The 17,003-nt window shown below is 44.8% G+C and overlaps 1 protein-coding gene across 2 annotated transcripts in view; it reads left to right on the plus strand.

Annotated features, from left to right (window-relative positions):
- Positions 1–14,977, plus strand: part of GRIN2B (glutamate ionotropic receptor NMDA type subunit 2B) — a 214,490-nt gene extending 199,513 nt beyond the window's left edge. For both annotated transcript variants that reach the window (XM_018080833.3, XM_018080832.2), the window contains 4 exons: positions 4,765–4,925; positions 9,147–9,334; positions 10,988–11,226; positions 13,060–14,977. In XM_018080833.3, the coding sequence (XP_017936322.1) occupies positions 4,765–4,925; positions 9,147–9,334; positions 10,988–11,226; positions 13,060–14,970 (2,499 nt within the window). In that variant the 3' untranslated portion in view covers positions 14,971–14,977. The remainder of the gene's footprint in view (positions 1–4,764; positions 4,926–9,146; positions 9,335–10,987; positions 11,227–13,059) is intronic.
- The last annotated feature ends 2,026 nt before the right edge of the window (positions 14,978–17,003 follow it).

The raw sequence follows: 17,003 nt of genomic DNA on the forward strand, positions 1-17,003 counted from the left end.
TCCTGAGGGCCAAATGGCTCAGTGGCTGGAATAATTTGTGCTAGTGTAGATGTCTAGAGCCAATTTAAGTGTACTGGAGTATCCAACCTACCCTCAGGTGGCTAGCAATTCTGACACAGAGACTATGAGAGACCTGCTCCCAGGGTAAAATTCCCTTGGCATCTCAGCTTGGCACTTATATTTGGGCAAATTAACTAAACCCAGAGTATCTAACATGGGCTTAAGGTCTTTTGGACTTGCAGCTAGAAGAGGAGCTGAATCTGTGGACCTCATTTTAATGGGTCAGAGCTCTGGAGCTTCCTGTACTAGAAAACTTAAACTGGGGATCTGGGCCTTACAAAGTGTGAGGAGCCCTCCCAGAGAAGCTGTGTAAGGGTAAGGCACTAACACATTCACACACACACACTTGCACCAAGTTTTGCCAGCTCATTATGTATTCCAGCAGGGGATTTTTTTTAAAACAGTGTAGATTGACTGATAAAAAAGAGCCTTTTTCTTGTGAGAGCTTGCTGAATTTGGGAAACTGCTTTCGATGCTATTGGCAAACACTTTACAGTGTAAACAGGGCCTACATCAGGCAGATAAATAAGTGCAGATGTGCTTTTCTGTAGGAACCATTTGGTGATAGACAATATAATGGAAAAAAAAATTCTCATCAAATTAATTGTGGCCAATTAGACATAACCCCTTCCCCTCATATCTGAATCCCCTCCAATTGAGGCTGCATGAATGGGAAGAGCTCCTGTCACCTGTTTCATTATGCAGATTGATATTCGAACATCTGAGAACAATGCTGCTTTCTGCACGGCATGGCTCCAAATTGCTAATGAAACAGCTCTGCCAGACAAGTCACTTAAACTCGCTCTCACTGCTGCTGTCAACAGCTCTCATGGTGAGATGTGGAGGGGATTGGGAAAGGATCTCTCCCCCCTGAATGTGCTAACAGCCCCCAGCCTGTGTGTTTATCGCTCTCCAGAGCAGGAAGATTTCTGCTCTCTGACTGAGAGGTTACTTTTCCAAAGCCAGAGTCTGCTTTGCACTTAATGCTCCTTGATTTCAGTTTGTGGAGTGAAGGGTTGAAGAGGCCGGCAGCTGCTGGGCTCTGAACACAGACATCTCATGTCCTGGAGCTACCCCAGTCCTTCAGACATGCTTGGTATCTGCTTTCCACCCCCATCTCCAGCATCCGCCTCGCCCACAGTAGCTGTGAAGCAAGTGAGGTTTCTTTCATGGGTGAGAGTGTGTCACATCACCTTGGGTACAAGTGGAGCATCTCACAAATGGTGTCCCATGGTAAATGAGTGGGAGGATGCAAATGGGGTACATCTCTGCCTGGGACTCTTTGGGTGCAGGACTGGCTGAGCCCTGCGGGTTCCCTCACAGGCAGTTATCCCTTGAGGTAGGTAAAGCTGGGCAGCAGGACTCCTGCTGCATGCGAGTGTGAGATGGGGCTCCTACAAGTGTGGACCCTGTACAGCTGGGTTTGGTCAGCAACTGGTGCATCTTCCCTTCCCTTGTTATCATCACAGGATTCCTCTTTGCAGATGGGGTAGAGTAGTTTTGACTTAGGACTCTGACAGGAGAAATACTTACATGAAATAATGGGACAGTTCTCCCACTAATCTACATTCTGACCCTTTCTGTCAATATCCATGGTTAATTCCTTTGTCAATATTTACTGTAGCATTGAGATTATCTCTGCACAGGCTTCCTTCATGTACTGGCCCCTGTGTCTCAGCTCCTGCCTCGTGTTGCAGACTCCTTGTAGACCGGTTTGCTTTCCTGGGGCTGATACTTATGACCCAGGCCCACTGTCCGAGTCCTTGGAAGAAACCAAACAGGTGGCATTCCTTACTGAATACTTTGCCAATGTGTCAATAAACTTTATTCCTTATAGATCTTCTCCAGTTCCTCCACACATTCCTCCACTGTGATGCCACACACTCCTTCCCCATCTGTTCCATGAATTTTCTTGAAGGGTTTGCATGCCCCTTTAGTATGAGCAGTGTGGGGCAGCAGATAGTTCAGAAAGATGCAACAGTTTTTGAGTCTGGAGAGTTCTTTGGAGATTTCTCCATCCCTGGACTGAGCTGTGCCCACCTACTGCCAAGCAACAAACATGGTGATTTTCCTACCAGAAAGACTCATGCATGTACCATACTATTACTTTTCAAAGTATCTGCTTATCTCTGGCTCCATGGACTGTGGAGTCAACTGGACATCAATTGCTTTCAGCTTTGTAAACACCAAATCAGGTTAGCTGGGTATCTGTGTTCCTCTTAGGCATTCAAGCTAAAATTCTCTGGTGTGGGCCCATATGGATCCTTTCATAGTTTCCTGTCTTGCTGTCCACCAGGCCATGGTTGAAGTGTGTGTGCATGTTGGTGTGCAGAGAATGATTTGCATTTAATGATCTATTCTGACTGAGGAATGAGCAGAGGGTAAGGATTGATGAGTCAATGAATAGTATGTGGATTTGTAGAAGCCATCAACCTGACTTCCTTCTCTAGAAATGTGCTTTTCCAGTTGCCAGAAACAGTAATTTCCTTCAAGAGAAATGTTTTCATTTATTTATTGATTACCCAGAAGGTTAAAAATTGAAAGTGGAGCCTTTCACTTCTGGCTGCTATAATGGGCCCTTAACCAGAGGGGTCAAAGGATAGTTCAAGAGTGGGATTGTTTCCCTTATCACAGCCCTGCCTGGCTATAATCCTTCTTACTCCAGTAGATACCATGATGGAAGCAGACAAAAGTAGAGATACTTTCACTGGGAATCGAAGGTAGAAGTATAAAATGGACACTGGATGAGGCCTCTTTAACAGTTTCTGGGCTCAGACAGAGGCTCTCATAGCTGCTGCTGTTTCAAAGGACATGCCAAAGCTCAGTCCCACCAACGTTGGTCAGGCCTGCCTGATGCCTGACTGTAAAGTCCTGTTGACTTTACTCTGTGGAGGGCTCTATGGGAATGGGAATGTCCTGTTTGCCTTCAAGGCTGGGTTCTGCAGCCTCTGGGAAAGCAAGTTGCCCACTCTACAAACACCTGGTTTAGCATGTCAAGGGAGAGAGTGTGTTTCTTTGCATCTGGTATGGGCAGTGCCCTCCTTGTGATGGGTCCCCTAGGCTGCTGCTTTAATCAGCTTGGTAGAAAAAAATAATTTTAGCAAGCTGGAGTGATTTTTCTCCCATCAAAGTTTGCTTTCATTACAGTCTTTGATAGCTGTGAGTTTGTCTTCATCTCTAGAGGGTGTGACAGGGTTCTAAGAGCCACTTTAGTGTCTGTTTTATTATATGTGAAACCTCTGTTTTTTTGGTGATGTACCAACCTGAGTTCCAAATAACAGCCCTGATGTTTTCTGTTGGCTTAAAGCAATACGACACGTGTTCTCTCTCACACACTTGTGTGCACTTACAAGTTAGTTCATCTTGCCATCCAAACTGGAGGGATAATTCCTTGCACAGCCAGATGAGTTGACAGGTACAAGGAAACAGAAGAACAGTGTATTCACCTATTCACAGACACAGCTCCTGGTTGTCCTCATGGCTGAGGTGCTGTGAATGAGATACACTGCTTTAGGGGCTTTGGCCTCCTTAGTTGAGTTGACCAGGTTCCCAAATGGCTTTAAGCAGTACTCAAGAACAAGGCTCATCTGTATGTGTTTTAAGCTATAGTTGTAGACTGCAGCTGTATTTCCAGTGTAGAAGGTGGCAGTACATGATGGCATATATTCATGTACCAGGTGAACTCTGGCTGTTAAGTGGGTTTAGTCTGACTGTTAGCATGTTGTTAGCATGCTTCTCAGGATCATACAAATATACAATCACAGCTGGGAGTTGAGAAATAACACCAGGCAAGCTAGTGCTTGATATATCCAGAGAGGAGGAGGCTTTCTTCCATCTAACCTACTTTTTCATTTCTTTCTTGTACTACTTATTCAGTTCCTGGTTTATAGTTCTGTGCTCCTTCCTGTCTGCTGGTTCTAGGGGTTTTAAGCAGACTTGATAATTGACAGTCTAAATTTTACTGCTCATAAAATCCCAGAGAGCATTGATTATGACTTAAGTTAAGCTAGTGGCATATAAAATCTCACAGCCTTGCAGCCATGGGGGAATGTTATGATAAATGTATTTCTTGTGAGCAGCAAAAGCTTTGGAGTATTCTGCCAGTAATGTTCTGGGCATCAAATGTTAATAGTAACTTGCATCCACTAATAGCATTTCATTTGGAACATTTGCCCAAAACTTTGAAAACTGATCATTCATTTGGTGGAGTGGGTGGGAGGTGTGCTGAGAGGCATCTTTCCTCTTTAATTATTTTTCTACTTCAGTCAGAACCAGGAAGTGCAAAGGCATCCACAGAGCTGAAAAAGATACTTCTTAGGAACTAAATTACAGTTTGTGGATAAAAAGCACATAGATTTTATTGAAAATCTTTCCTTGACTGTGCTCCAAAGGCACTGCTACATTTTCCCTTTCCTTTTTCCTTTTATCTAAGCTCCTGTTTAATCTTTGATCACTGGCTATTTCATGCACTTGATCCAGAGTGGGCAAAAAGAACAGCTTGCTCAGATTTACTTCTTGGTTCTTAGGCATTAACAGAAGATGTTTGTGTTTGAAAACAGTGAAATATAATAACTTCTCAACAATGTTTTCTACCTGATAGTAAAATAAAATCAGAACTACATTCCAGGGAGAGTATGGTCTCCCAACCAGGTGACTGTTTCAATCTGAAAGATTGTGAGAAATGTTCTTTTTCTGTCTCTTCAGTTTCAGAAACCAAATGACTTCTCACCTCCTTTCCGCTTCGGGACGGTTCCTAATGGCAGCACAGAGAGGAACATTCGCAACAACTACCCCGAAATGCACAGCTACATGGTGAAGTTCAATCAGAGGGGAGTGGATGATGCACTGTTCTCACTGAAGACTGGGTGAGGCTTTCTTCTTGCATTTTTACTCTGACAGGAACCTGACTCTTTTGCATGCTTGTCTGGAATTTTTTTTTTTTGGTGAGGTTTGAAAAATGAGCCCGTGTTATCTTTCCATGGTTAAAAGCATAGGAAGACCATACATAGCACAGGAGAGTAACTCTGTTGTTCTTTTTGCCATTTTTTTCTATTGACATCTGTTTAAGAGTTTCTGGTTTTGCTGTGTTTGTAAGACTATAAAAGAAAAAAAATAGGATCTACTGTATCCTTGCACATTAACCATGTGTGTATTAGTCCCAAAGACCTTGCTTCATCAAGATGTTTCATGCTGATGGGGTTTTATGCATACACAGGAAAAGCTCACAGATCTCTGTGGACAAAGTTTTTTTCAGAGCATTTATATTGTCATCTGGAAATTCCTTTGTTTTCCCTCCTTCTGTGTATAAAAGATTATGCTAATCAGAAAACTGAAACAATCTTTGTCAGACTAATCCCACCCCAGTGTATCACCAGCTAATACAGTATAATGGAAGGTGCGTTTGAAGCAAAGAGTTTGGAAGTAGCCTACTCTGGAATATTTTAGTAGCAAGGACTAAACAAAATGTTATTTGAATAATAAGGAAGTATAAAAAAATGTAAACATTTCCTTAGGTAATTTGGGAAACATGAGAAAAATCATTAGCAAAAAGCATGCTGGAATAGCTCATCCTATTTTAATAGCAATGAATCTGCAAAGGAACTAACTCAAAATGACATTTTGCAAGCCTTTGTCATTTGTAGGTTAAAGACCTCCTCCCAGAGCTGACCATTTTGGTTCTCAGAGCCCAGCCCCCGTGAGAAAAACATTTTTGCTTACACTCATGTTGCAGTCTTATGAGAAAGTTCATTCCAAAGCACAATGAAAATGTTCAGCCAATTTAATTACTAGATTGACTGAATATTGCTAAATGTGTTTGCCAGGTTCAGAGGCATGCAGCCCATTAGAAATGGTTGTACCATCACTGGATGTCATCCTAGGAAGGTACATTTGCCAGGATAGTCATCATCCAGGAAATAAATATGCTCTGTCCTGGAAATATATGGATGAAATAGAGCTCATCACTTGTGGTAGATGTCATCCTGGCTTCATATCCACCCTTGGACAGACTTCCTCACAGATAAGCACTTGAACTGAGATAATCACTATACTGGAAATATATGTGCAGGAGGTGGATTGTAAAGATAGTATGCATTTGAGAATGTGCAAGCGGAAGGTCCTTGGTCTTTTATCAGAATGTGTTTCATTTCAGATCTAGTGGGAGGATTTACTCATCAGCTGTCTTTGGATATGTGGAAGATGCAGCACTCTGAGACTGCCCCCCACATCCAAATCAATTTGTTGTGAATTTCTCTCTGTGAGAGAAAGCTCTCATCAGTCTGTTGTGCTGTCTACCCAGCACAGTCCATAACGGGAATTTCTCTGCACTGAAACAGAATTTTTGTTGTGGTTTTCAGCTAAGCATTTTTAACAAAGAGCTACTCAGCATGGTAAACCATGAAGCTGCTATCGTGGCCACTTGACATTGGTAAAGATCCAGTAGTGCTTTTCACAGTAACCAAGGGGTTAAACATAATGTCCTGACTGTATTTGATTTGAAAAACAACATTTTGCTCAGCTAAGGCCTGCCAGCAATTTGAATTGGAGATAATATTTTCCTTATTTCAACCCCTACTTTGCTATGTAATATTGATACATTTTATAAGGCATTTTAGATTCTTTTGAGATTAAAGGCAGTACAGAAATACAAGCTATTCATAGGAATATAGATCTCCTTGACTTCCTCTTCATTCATCTTTATCTTGCAGTATATTTTCATTCCAAATTTTCCTTCAGATCAGAAATTATGATTATTAAAAAGTCAGAAAGAAATAGACAATCCTCATTTATAATCCAGCTTCCACCTGTAAACAGGTTCTGGGCTCAGATTTTAGTTAATTCTGGTGAAGTTGAAGATGACAGACCTGAAGGACTGGATGTAATCCAGAGGGACCTGGACAAGTGTCATGGTTTGAGATAGCCCCAAAATCCAATCCCCTAGCTCCATTCCCCCTCCCACATCTCAACCTAATGTGAGATGGGTTTTTCCAGACAAAACACACACTAGACTCAAAGTGGGGGAAAGGGAATATATTACAATGACTATACAAATAAATACCACATCACATTATACACACGATCACAACTATCTCTACCACGACATATAGTATTTACAGTGGACCAGATCTCTTCTCCCCTCCAAATAAAAGTCCAGGAGGGAAAGAAGGACAGATCCCTTCCAGTCTCTGAACAGCAGCATCTTCTGAGGCAGCAGTCTGTCTGTCTTCTTCACATGCAGCAGCTGATAGCTGGCTTTCTGCCAGCATTCACGAGGGAGGTATCCAACCTCTCTCGGCCCCATTGCCTCCAACCGAGGGGTCTTCCGTGGGCTTCGTAACCCCAGACAAGGTCGTATCACCACGTCATATCACGAAGACACAGGGGGGTCTTCGTGACGGTCTGGTATCTCCAGGAGACTCAGCTCCTTCTTGCAGGGCCTCTGTGCCCTGTCTCTCAGGCTGCCACCGTGGCAGCAGTGCAAGGGGGGGGAGCCAAGGTCAACTCCCCCCGCATTCCATCTGGCCGTCCCGGTCCAGCTCCGGGACGTCTTTTGAGCTTCTCAGCTCCTCTCTCTCTCCAGTGCTGCATGTCTAAAACTCTTCTCCTTAATAGGAGTCCATCTCCCTCTTTTCTCAGAGGGATCTCAAAGGAGTTTTGGGGGGCTGGTACAGTCTTACCCCCAGAACTCTGTCTCTCAGGCTGCTGGCTCTCTTTTTCCCGGCTCTCCTTCCAGGAGTCCTTTCTCTGGTGCTGCATGTTGCTTCTGCTGCTCCTTCAGTTCAGGTGTTATCTATCCTGGCTCTCTGCCACCGTTTCTCTGGTCAGTGCCGGCTGCTGCTCTGCGCCCATGGAGAAAACATCTCCCGGCATAACTACAGGCACCTAGCCCAGCTTTATGCTGTTCCAGGTCCCCGCAGCCCCCAGCCAGGGGCTGGGAGGCCCCAGAGGGCCCAAGGGGCTCAGAGCCCCTTCCTCGTGGCTCTACAACATGGCCACCTCTCCAACAACCCAAACTACAACTCATCTCTTCCGGTGAGCTTGTGATATGTTTACATTTCTGCAGGAGCGCCCATTGGGCAGAACTTCAAAACTTCCAGGGGTTTCCACCCCTTGGGGTCTACCACTTAATTTAGCCTCTGGGGGAAAACAAGATTCAAACCACGACAACAAGCTTGAGAAATGGGCCCACAGGAATCTCATGATGTTCAACAAGACCAAATGCAAGTTGCTGCACCAAGGTTGGGGCAACCCCCAATCTCCAGGCTGGAGGATGAACAGATTGAGAGCAACCCTGCAGAGAAGTACTTAGGGATGCTGGTAGATGAGAGAGTGGACATGACCCAGCAATGTGAGCTCACAGCCCAGAAAGCCAAGTGTATCCTGGGCTGCACCAAAAGCAGCCTGGGCAGCAGGTCAGGGGAGGGGGTTCTGTCCTCTCTACTCTCGAGAGACCCCACCTGCAGTGCTGCATCCAGCTCTGGGGTCTGCATCACAGCCAGGAGACATCAACCTTTTGGAGCAAGTCCAGCAGGGCCACCAAGATGATTAGAGGGGTGGAGCACCTCTGCTATGAGGAAAGGCTGAGAGAATTGGGATTGTTCAGCCTGGAAAAGAGAAGTCTTTGGGGTAACCTAATTCTGACCTTCCAGTACCTGAAGGAAGCCTACAAGAAAGGTGGAGAGAGACTTTTTACAAGAATGTGTAGTGACGCGACAAAGGGGAAGGGTTTCAAAGTGAAAGAGAGTAGGTTTAAATTAGGTATTAGGAAAAAATTCTTTCATGTGACAGTGGTGAGTCTTTTTACTGTAAGGTGGTGAAGTTGTGGATGCCCCATCCCTGTAAGTGTTCGAGACCGAGTTGGATGGAGCAACCTGGTCTAGTGAGAGGTGTCTCTGCCCACATCATGGGGTTTGGAACTAGATGATCTTTAAGGTTCCTTCCAACCCAAACCTTTCAATGATTCTATGTAACCTATTGTAATCCATCTGAAAGAGGTTAATTTCAACCTTAATTACCTGAGAACACCTTTGAATTCATACAGATTCTATGTTTTCTGGTTTTTTCTCTTGTTTCTTGCATCTGTGCAGGAAGTTGGATGCTTTCATTTATGATGCAGCAGTGTTAAACTACATGGCTGGCAGAGATGAAGGCTGCAAACTGGTGACAATTGGAAGTGGGAAAGTGTTTGCCTCCACTGGCTATGGCATTGCCATCCAAAAGGACTCAGGCTGGAAGCGGCAAGTTGATCTTGCCATTCTACAGCTTTTTGGAGATGGTAAGTGACAAGAAAAAGAAGAGTTCTAATTTTCCTAAGAAATACCAAATTTTGCATGTAAGAAATGGAAGTTTCTAGCTCTGGTGCTTCAGATTTGAGTTGAAACCATGAAATTATTAGAAAGGTTTGTTTAGAGGCATCGCACCAAAAATGCGAGGATATCACTTCTTTTATGTTGATGCAGGGTAGCGGTATCATCAAAAGCAATGTCAAAAGCACTAAAGTTTTCATAGAACAAGCTCAGATGTATGTTTGAAAAAATACCTTATGTGAAGAATGTCTTGTGAAAACAAGATTTCTGTTGTGAACTTTTTACTACCTTTGTGGTTTTGTCATGACCAAACCCACTAACCATACTGTCTATGGTTATTTCATATTTTGTAGTTCTAGACAGGATCAATCCATGCAGTTTACAGAATTAAAGGATAAATATTTCTGAATCAAAGAGCTCAGAATTTCCAAAACCTCAAAAAATAACAAAAGCAAGGAAGAACTTGAGACTCAAGAGCATATTTTGGAGTGAGTTTTAAATTGGAACATTATAGTTACCTAGTCCATCTCTTAATTTACTTTTTTGAATGAATAAAATTCACATGTTATTTTATTTATAAGTATTCCTTTTTTTCTGAACTCTGAAAATTACGTACGGTATTATAAATATGGAAAGAACGTAACTTGGATATACTTCAGCAAATTGGCTACTTGGCAGATAGGGTGTTCTGTTTCCTAAACAGCCTAATATGCATTATTTCAGAAAAAGATGAAAGTTCTCCATAAAGATTCAAAGTCTCTGTTATGGCACCACATGTATATATGGAATTTTTCCCCCTTGTCACTGGAGAAAAGACTGAAAATGTGAAAAACTAACTTTCCTAACAGCGTGAAAAAATTTGCCAACCTGCAAAATTAGTTTGTTCTGAATGCCTCAATATATGTGCATGTGTATGAGTGTTTATCTCTCTCTCAACCCTCATGAAAATACCATAATGGGAGTAAGTGGTGTATGAAATTAGACTGCAGAACATTTGCTCCTAGCTGATACAAATTGCTAATATATTTGATTGGTCAAAGGGCATGGAAGTGTTGAATTTGGACAAAATGGAGGGGAAGAAAAACAGGTAAAAATGCACAAATATTTTTGGGTACATTGCACCTAACTTTAATGAGCTGCGGACATGATAGAAATAAATTTGATTTTAAAAAAAAATCAACATTTTTAATTGAATTGGAAACATACAATGTTTTCATTTCAAAGTGATTCATTTTTGTCTACCAGTATCAGGCACTAATTTTTCCCTTCATTGACCTAATGAAAGTGGAAGTTTGTGAAGCCAGTTCTTCGGTCATCTGGTGGGCAACTGTTTCAGGATCTCATTGTAGACAGTTAACAAGTGTAATAGCTGTGTCCTGTGTTACAGCTTTTTATGGCTAGTATCTGACTGTGGAAAAATCCTGTTGACCTTCTTGTGACAAATTGCACTTTCCCCCATCAGACGGGCAGTCAGGATATTTTATGGATGTTACATGTTCCATGTTTTCCAGAACATGTAAATTACCACAGATCAGCTTCTTGCTTTCAATCACCCCCAGTTTGAGCTCTTTAGCTGTTGCAGACTATCTAACCTGCTTCTTTCCTTCTGTTTGTCTTTCTAGGGGAGATGGAGGAGCTGGAAGCTCTCTGGCTCACTGGCATTTGTCACAACGAGAAGAATGAGGTTATGAGCAGCCAGCTGGATATAGATAACATGGCAGGTGTCTTCTACATGCTGGGAGCAGCCATGGCCCTCAGTCTCATCACCTTCATCTGTGAGCACCTCTTCTACTGGCAATTCCGCCACTGCTTCATGGGTGTCTGCTCTGGCAAGCCTGGTGTGGTCTTCTCCATCAGCAGGGTGAGTGTCATTAACTGCCAGGAAAGAACAGAGGCTTTATTCAGACAGTCCTAGATACTGGAGATGGGGAAATCCACCAAGACTGTTTAACACACAGGTGGCATAGGGTGACAGTCTGCAGGATAAAGGCTGTCATCTTTGCACCATTAATGTTGCAAAAATGTGTTTAGTTTTTCTGTGACATCTCTGGTCTCTGTTGGATTATAGTCATGGAAATGAAAATGCAGTGTAAGGAGAAGCTAATTGTTACTGTCTGCTCCTCTGAAGGGAGTTATGAGGAGGCCAAATTTGGGGACCCCCCCAAATTTGGGTTCAAGTAATGGTGGATAACAGGATTAAAAATTCAAGAGTTTTACATTGTCCTCTATATTGCAGCTTTTCAGCTGACCTTTTGTTAACTAGAAGTGTGCCATCATTAACAGTCAGAAGTCCTTAACCAAATGCCATGCCCTAAACTGTACAGACATCCTTCAAGAGAGGATGACCACATAAACTTAACAACTGCCTTATGCAAATCTGCCTTAGGGTATAACATTTACATTTAAAGCAGATTCCAACCATTTCTGAGTCATCTTTCTCCTATCGGTGTTGTTAGCAGTATCCTATTCGGGGCTTTTTTCCCTTCTTTCAAGACCGTGGTCCTTTCTCCTGATCCGTTCTGAAGTAAGGTCAAATCTTGGCATTTTTTAGGTCAGTGTCTGATGTAACAGAATTTACTTTGATTGTGCAAGGAATATATAATTGCTGCATAACATAATGAGGAGAAATGACAAAGCCTTTTGAATGCAGGGGCAGAGCCTCTCTTCTATATTGTTAGTTTCTAATGTGGTTTAGTCTGGAGATAAGATGGGGACTTGTGTTTGGTAATCCTTAGCTAAGTACAGATTCTTTCCTTCTGTGGTTACCTGTTAGACCTGGACCAGGTTGATGAAAAATCTGAAAAGTGTTAATCATCTGCTAGCTGCTGAGAAACCATGGTAACATGGTGTGATGGTGTCCATTTCACAATTGACATTAATCATCAGACACCATTTAGCAGACCAGGGAATAAAGGAGCCCCTTCTCTTCGTAGGGGTAGCCCTTGCAAACAGTCTGTGTCATGGCTGAAATGAGCTTGTGGAGCATATGGGGGAATTGGGAACTTCTGCTGTCTGATTTGAAGTTGAATAGAGGACTTTCAGGGATCTCGATTTGGAGCCTGTTATCACTGTTGAATTTAACAGAATGCAATTGTACCTCAGTTCATGAGATGCAAAAGGCCTAAATATGAATTTGACAGTCCCACTCTTTCTCTATTTCCTTTTCTAATCTGTACTGGTGATTAATGTAGCTAAGTTTATGACAAATGAAGCTGTTCCCTTTTTAAGATAGCTCCTGTCTCATTGATTCACTGATGTCCAGATGAATTTCAAGGGCCAAACCAGACTTTTTTCCTCTTATCCACACAGAATTGTTTGTCTTGATGCTTTTGTTCCCAAGGATATTATTGTCCCCATTTGCAATTCTGTGCTACACCTAGATTGTTACACCTAGATTTGACTAACTTTTAATGGATGCAGGCAGGTATTCCTGCATCCTACATATATGACATGAGGCAAAGCAGAGGAAGAGGAATGGAAGGAAAGGAAAAAATGTGAGAGGCAAGAAAGAGGGTCAGAATATCAAGAGCAGATCTGATTTCATTTGATTTGATTATGTTTCAATGATGGAAGGCTGACAGGCCTTACTGTCCTACAGGAACATGCTCTTGCTGCACAGAGTGCTTCCCAGTCCAGGTCCCCTTTTGTGTATTCTTTGCAGGACCACTCACCTTCCTGGTTTCTCTCATTTCAGGGTATCTACAGCTGCATCCACGGCGTGGCCATCGAAGAACGCCAGTCAGCAATGAACTCCCCCACAGCGACTATGAACAACACCCATTCCAACATCCTCCGCCTGCTTCGGACAGCCAAGAACATGGCCAACCTGTCAGGGGTCAATGGCTCACCACAGAGTGCCCTAGACTTTATCCGCCGCGAGTCATCGGTCTATGATATCTCTGAGCACCGCCGCAGCTTCACCCATTCAGACTGTAAATCCTACAACAACCCCCCCTGCGAGGAGAACCTCTTCAGTGACTATATTAGTGAGGTGGAAAGGACCTTTGGCAACCTCCAGCTGAAGGACAGCAATGTGTATCAGGATCACTACCACCACCACCACCGCCCCCATAGCATCGGCAGCACCAGCTCCATCGACGGGCTCTATGACTGTGACAACCCACCCTTCAATGCCCAGTCACGGTCCGTTGGGAAGAAGCCCTTGGACCTGGGGTTACCTCCTGCCAAGCACAGCCAGCTGGGTGACCTCTATGGCAAGTTCTCCTTCAAGAGTGATCGCTACGGGGGTAGTGGGACCCATGATGACCTGATTCGCTCAGATGTTTCAGACATTTCCACTCACACAGTCACCTACGGCAACATCGAGGGCAATGCGGCCAAGCGGCGGAAGCAGCAGTACAAGGACAGCCTGAAGAAGCGCCCAGCCTCTGCCAAGTCCCGGCGGGAGTTTGATGAGATAGAGCTGGCCTACCGCCGGCGCCCGCCCCGCTCACCTGACCACAAACGCTACTTCAGGGACAAGGAAGGGCTACGGGACTTCTACCTAGACCAGTTTCGGGCCAAGGAGAACTCGCCGCACTGGGAACATGTGGACCTGACGGATATCTACAAAGAGCGGGGAGATGAGTTTAAGCGGGACACAGGAGGAGGAGGAGGGGGTGGATCCTGCACCAACAGGGCCCACCACAAGCACGGCTCGGGCGAGTTCGGTGGAAGCAATGAGCACAAGCATGGTGTTGTGAGTGGGGTCCCAGCGCCATGGGAGAAGAACCTGACCAATCTAGACTGGGAGGACCGGACCGGGGCTAATTTCTGCCGCAGTTGCCCTTCTAAGCTGCACAACTACACGCCATCAGTGGTGGGTCAGAATTCCACCCGGCAGGCCTGCATCCGCTGTGAGGCTTGCAAGAAAGCGGGCAACCTGTATGACATCAGTGAGGACAACTCACTCCAAGAGCTGGACCAGCCACCTGCCCCTGTGCCCGTGGCCACTAGTGCCACCTCTTCCTCCAAATATCCTCAGAGCCCTTCCAATTCTGCTTCCAAGGTGCAGAAGAAGAACCGCAACAAGCTCCGCCGGCAGCATTCCTATGACACCTTTGTGGACCTGCAGAAGGATGACTCAGCCTTGGCCCCCCGCAGCGTCAGCCTCAAGGACAAGGGCCGGTTTTTGGAGGGGAGCCCCTATGCCCACATGTTTGAGATGCCAGCTAGTGAGACCACCTTTGCCAACAACAAGTCCTCAGTGCCCGCCACCAGCTACCACCACCACAACAACCCCGGCAGCAGTGGGGGCTACATGCTCAGCAAGTCGCTCTACCCCGACCGGGTCACCCAAAACCCTTTCATCCCCACTTTTGGGGATGACCAATGCTTGCTCCACGGCAGCAAATCTTATTTCTTCAGGCAGCCTGTGGTGGCAGGAGGGCCCAAAGCCAGGCCAGACTTCCGAGCCATTGTCACCACCAACAAGCCGGTGGTCTCAGCCCTTCATGGGGCTGTGCCAGCCCGTTTCCAGAAGGACATCTGTATAGGGAACCAGTCCAACCCCTGTGTGCCTAACAACAAAAACCCCAGGGCTTTCAATGGCTCCAGCAACGGGCATGTTTATGAGAAACTCTCCAGTATTGAGTCTGATGTTTGAGTGAGAGGGGAAGAGCGTGGGGAGGGACTGGGGGTGTATGTGGGGCATGGGAGGGTGGGGTGGGATCAATCCCATCAGCTACTCTTCTGAGTCGTCCTTAGTTTGTGGGATACTGGAGTTCTGAGTAGTGCAGCACTGGTGACAAGTGCCACCTCTTTGGTGTCCCCTCTTCGGTGTCCCCTCTTCCTCCTCCCCTTTCTCAACCCTCCCGTTTTATCTCTTTTTCCATGTTCTCACTCCTCCCATTCTCCTCCTCTCCATTCCTGGCCATTGCACTTTACAGTGATGTCGGAGTTGGATATCCTTGCTTGTGATTTCAGAAAGCAGAGAAAAAGGCAGGGAAGGGATGGGCTGAGGAGAAGCAGCAGTGACTGTAGTGTTTCACTTCTGCTGACTCCCAGCAGAGAAAGGCATGTGCACACACACGTGTGTGTGTCAGGAGGAGGCAGCAGAAACAGTGTAATGGACATGCAGGAAAATATACTTGCTCAGCCAACTCTTCCTAAAACTGCCTACAAAAGAGTAGTATTTAAGACATGGAGAAAGTGAAGGGGGAATAACACGACTAACTTGATGATGCACTTATATGTTAGCTATATTGAGGTTCTTGTTACATTATTTTGTGAAGACTATGGGGGTTTAGGGCTGAAATATATATATATATATATATATTTGCGTATATGCTGAGAAATTTTATGCTAGAATTTTGAATTGTCTGCTGGGGGGGTGTGGAGGGAGGGAGAGAAGGCTTGTCTGCAGGTCAGGCTAGTGGTTTCACTGTGGCTATTACAGCCATTGAATCTGTGGCAGACCAGTGGGAGAGATAGATAGGCAGTGGAGTCTGAGTTTGGGAAAGCTGATCAGCAGCCTTTCTGATTCCAGGGTTGGTTTTCCAAACTCTGACAAAAGATGCTGGTTTGCACTGAAATGAGAAGAATTTGGGGAAAGGGGAACAGGGTTAGTTCATTAGCTGTGAACTGCTCACTAGCTGTGACATACTTCAAGGGTGGGAGCAGTATATAGTATGGGTTTGCCTTTATGCGAGTATATACGATAGCTTATACTTGAAATGTCTATGAAGAAAGCAAAATAAACCCGCGATCCTATAAGGTGTCTGGAGTACAAACACAGTGGAACAGAGCTTAAGAATAGGGAAAGGTGGGGAGTTTTTTCACTGTCACTTCAGGGGACACCAAGCCCATTTTGGTCATGTTCTTTCAGTGAGGAGGGGAGGGGAAAAAGGGGATTTCATCCTTCTGCTCTCCCTACCCTTGGCCAACAGGTTGGAACAAAAAGAATAGGGTGCCCGCTGCCAATGCTGACATGGTGCTAGAGAGGAAAAAAGAAATTTCATAGAAGGGTGTGTGTGGTGGCAGTGGTGCTGGTGGACTGTTTCAATGCCTCCTTGCACATGTGGAAATGGGAGGAGGGTGTACGCACCCTTGGGAAATACATATGTATATTTACTATTGAATGTACAGAGGAAGTACACAGCTTGTCTTCCTGGGAAGGGGTGTGCTTGAATAAATGCCAGAAAGCACAGAAGCTTGTGCTGAAGGCTGAAGAGAGGACATGCAAAGCTGAGATGTGTGTGTACATGTGTGTGTGCCTCTGTGTGCAAGAGAAAGATACTAGCACAGGTGCAAAGCTGGAATAGCCTAGGGTTTCCCATCCCTGCAGTTGTAGTGACAGCTTTCCCGGTGCACTTAGTATCGATAAGAGTGTTTTTTCTTTCCATTGTATCATTTTAGATGCAACTTAAACTAAAGGAAAAGGAGCAATGGTAGGAGTGAGAAGTTGAACACCCCATTCATATGTCATCTTTCTCTTGAGGTGGGGGTGTGGACTGACCTCTCCCTCCTGAGAGATATGGCAAAATCTCTACTGCTTATTCTGGGTCTGTCCCAGTGTCTCAATCACCATGGCTCACCAGGGGAAGGAAGAGTTAAGAGAGTCCTGTGCTGAGAGCAGGGGGAGACTGCTGGGGATTGACACTGAAGGGAGATGGCAGCCCTGCCTTTATGAGCCACATT

This window comes from Manacus vitellinus, unplaced genomic scaffold (assembly GCF_001715985.3).
Source record: "Manacus vitellinus isolate BGI_N305 unplaced genomic scaffold, ASM171598v3 scaffold_5_pilon, whole genome shotgun sequence".
Lineage (NCBI taxonomy): Eukaryota > Metazoa > Chordata > Aves > Passeriformes > Pipridae > Manacus > Manacus vitellinus.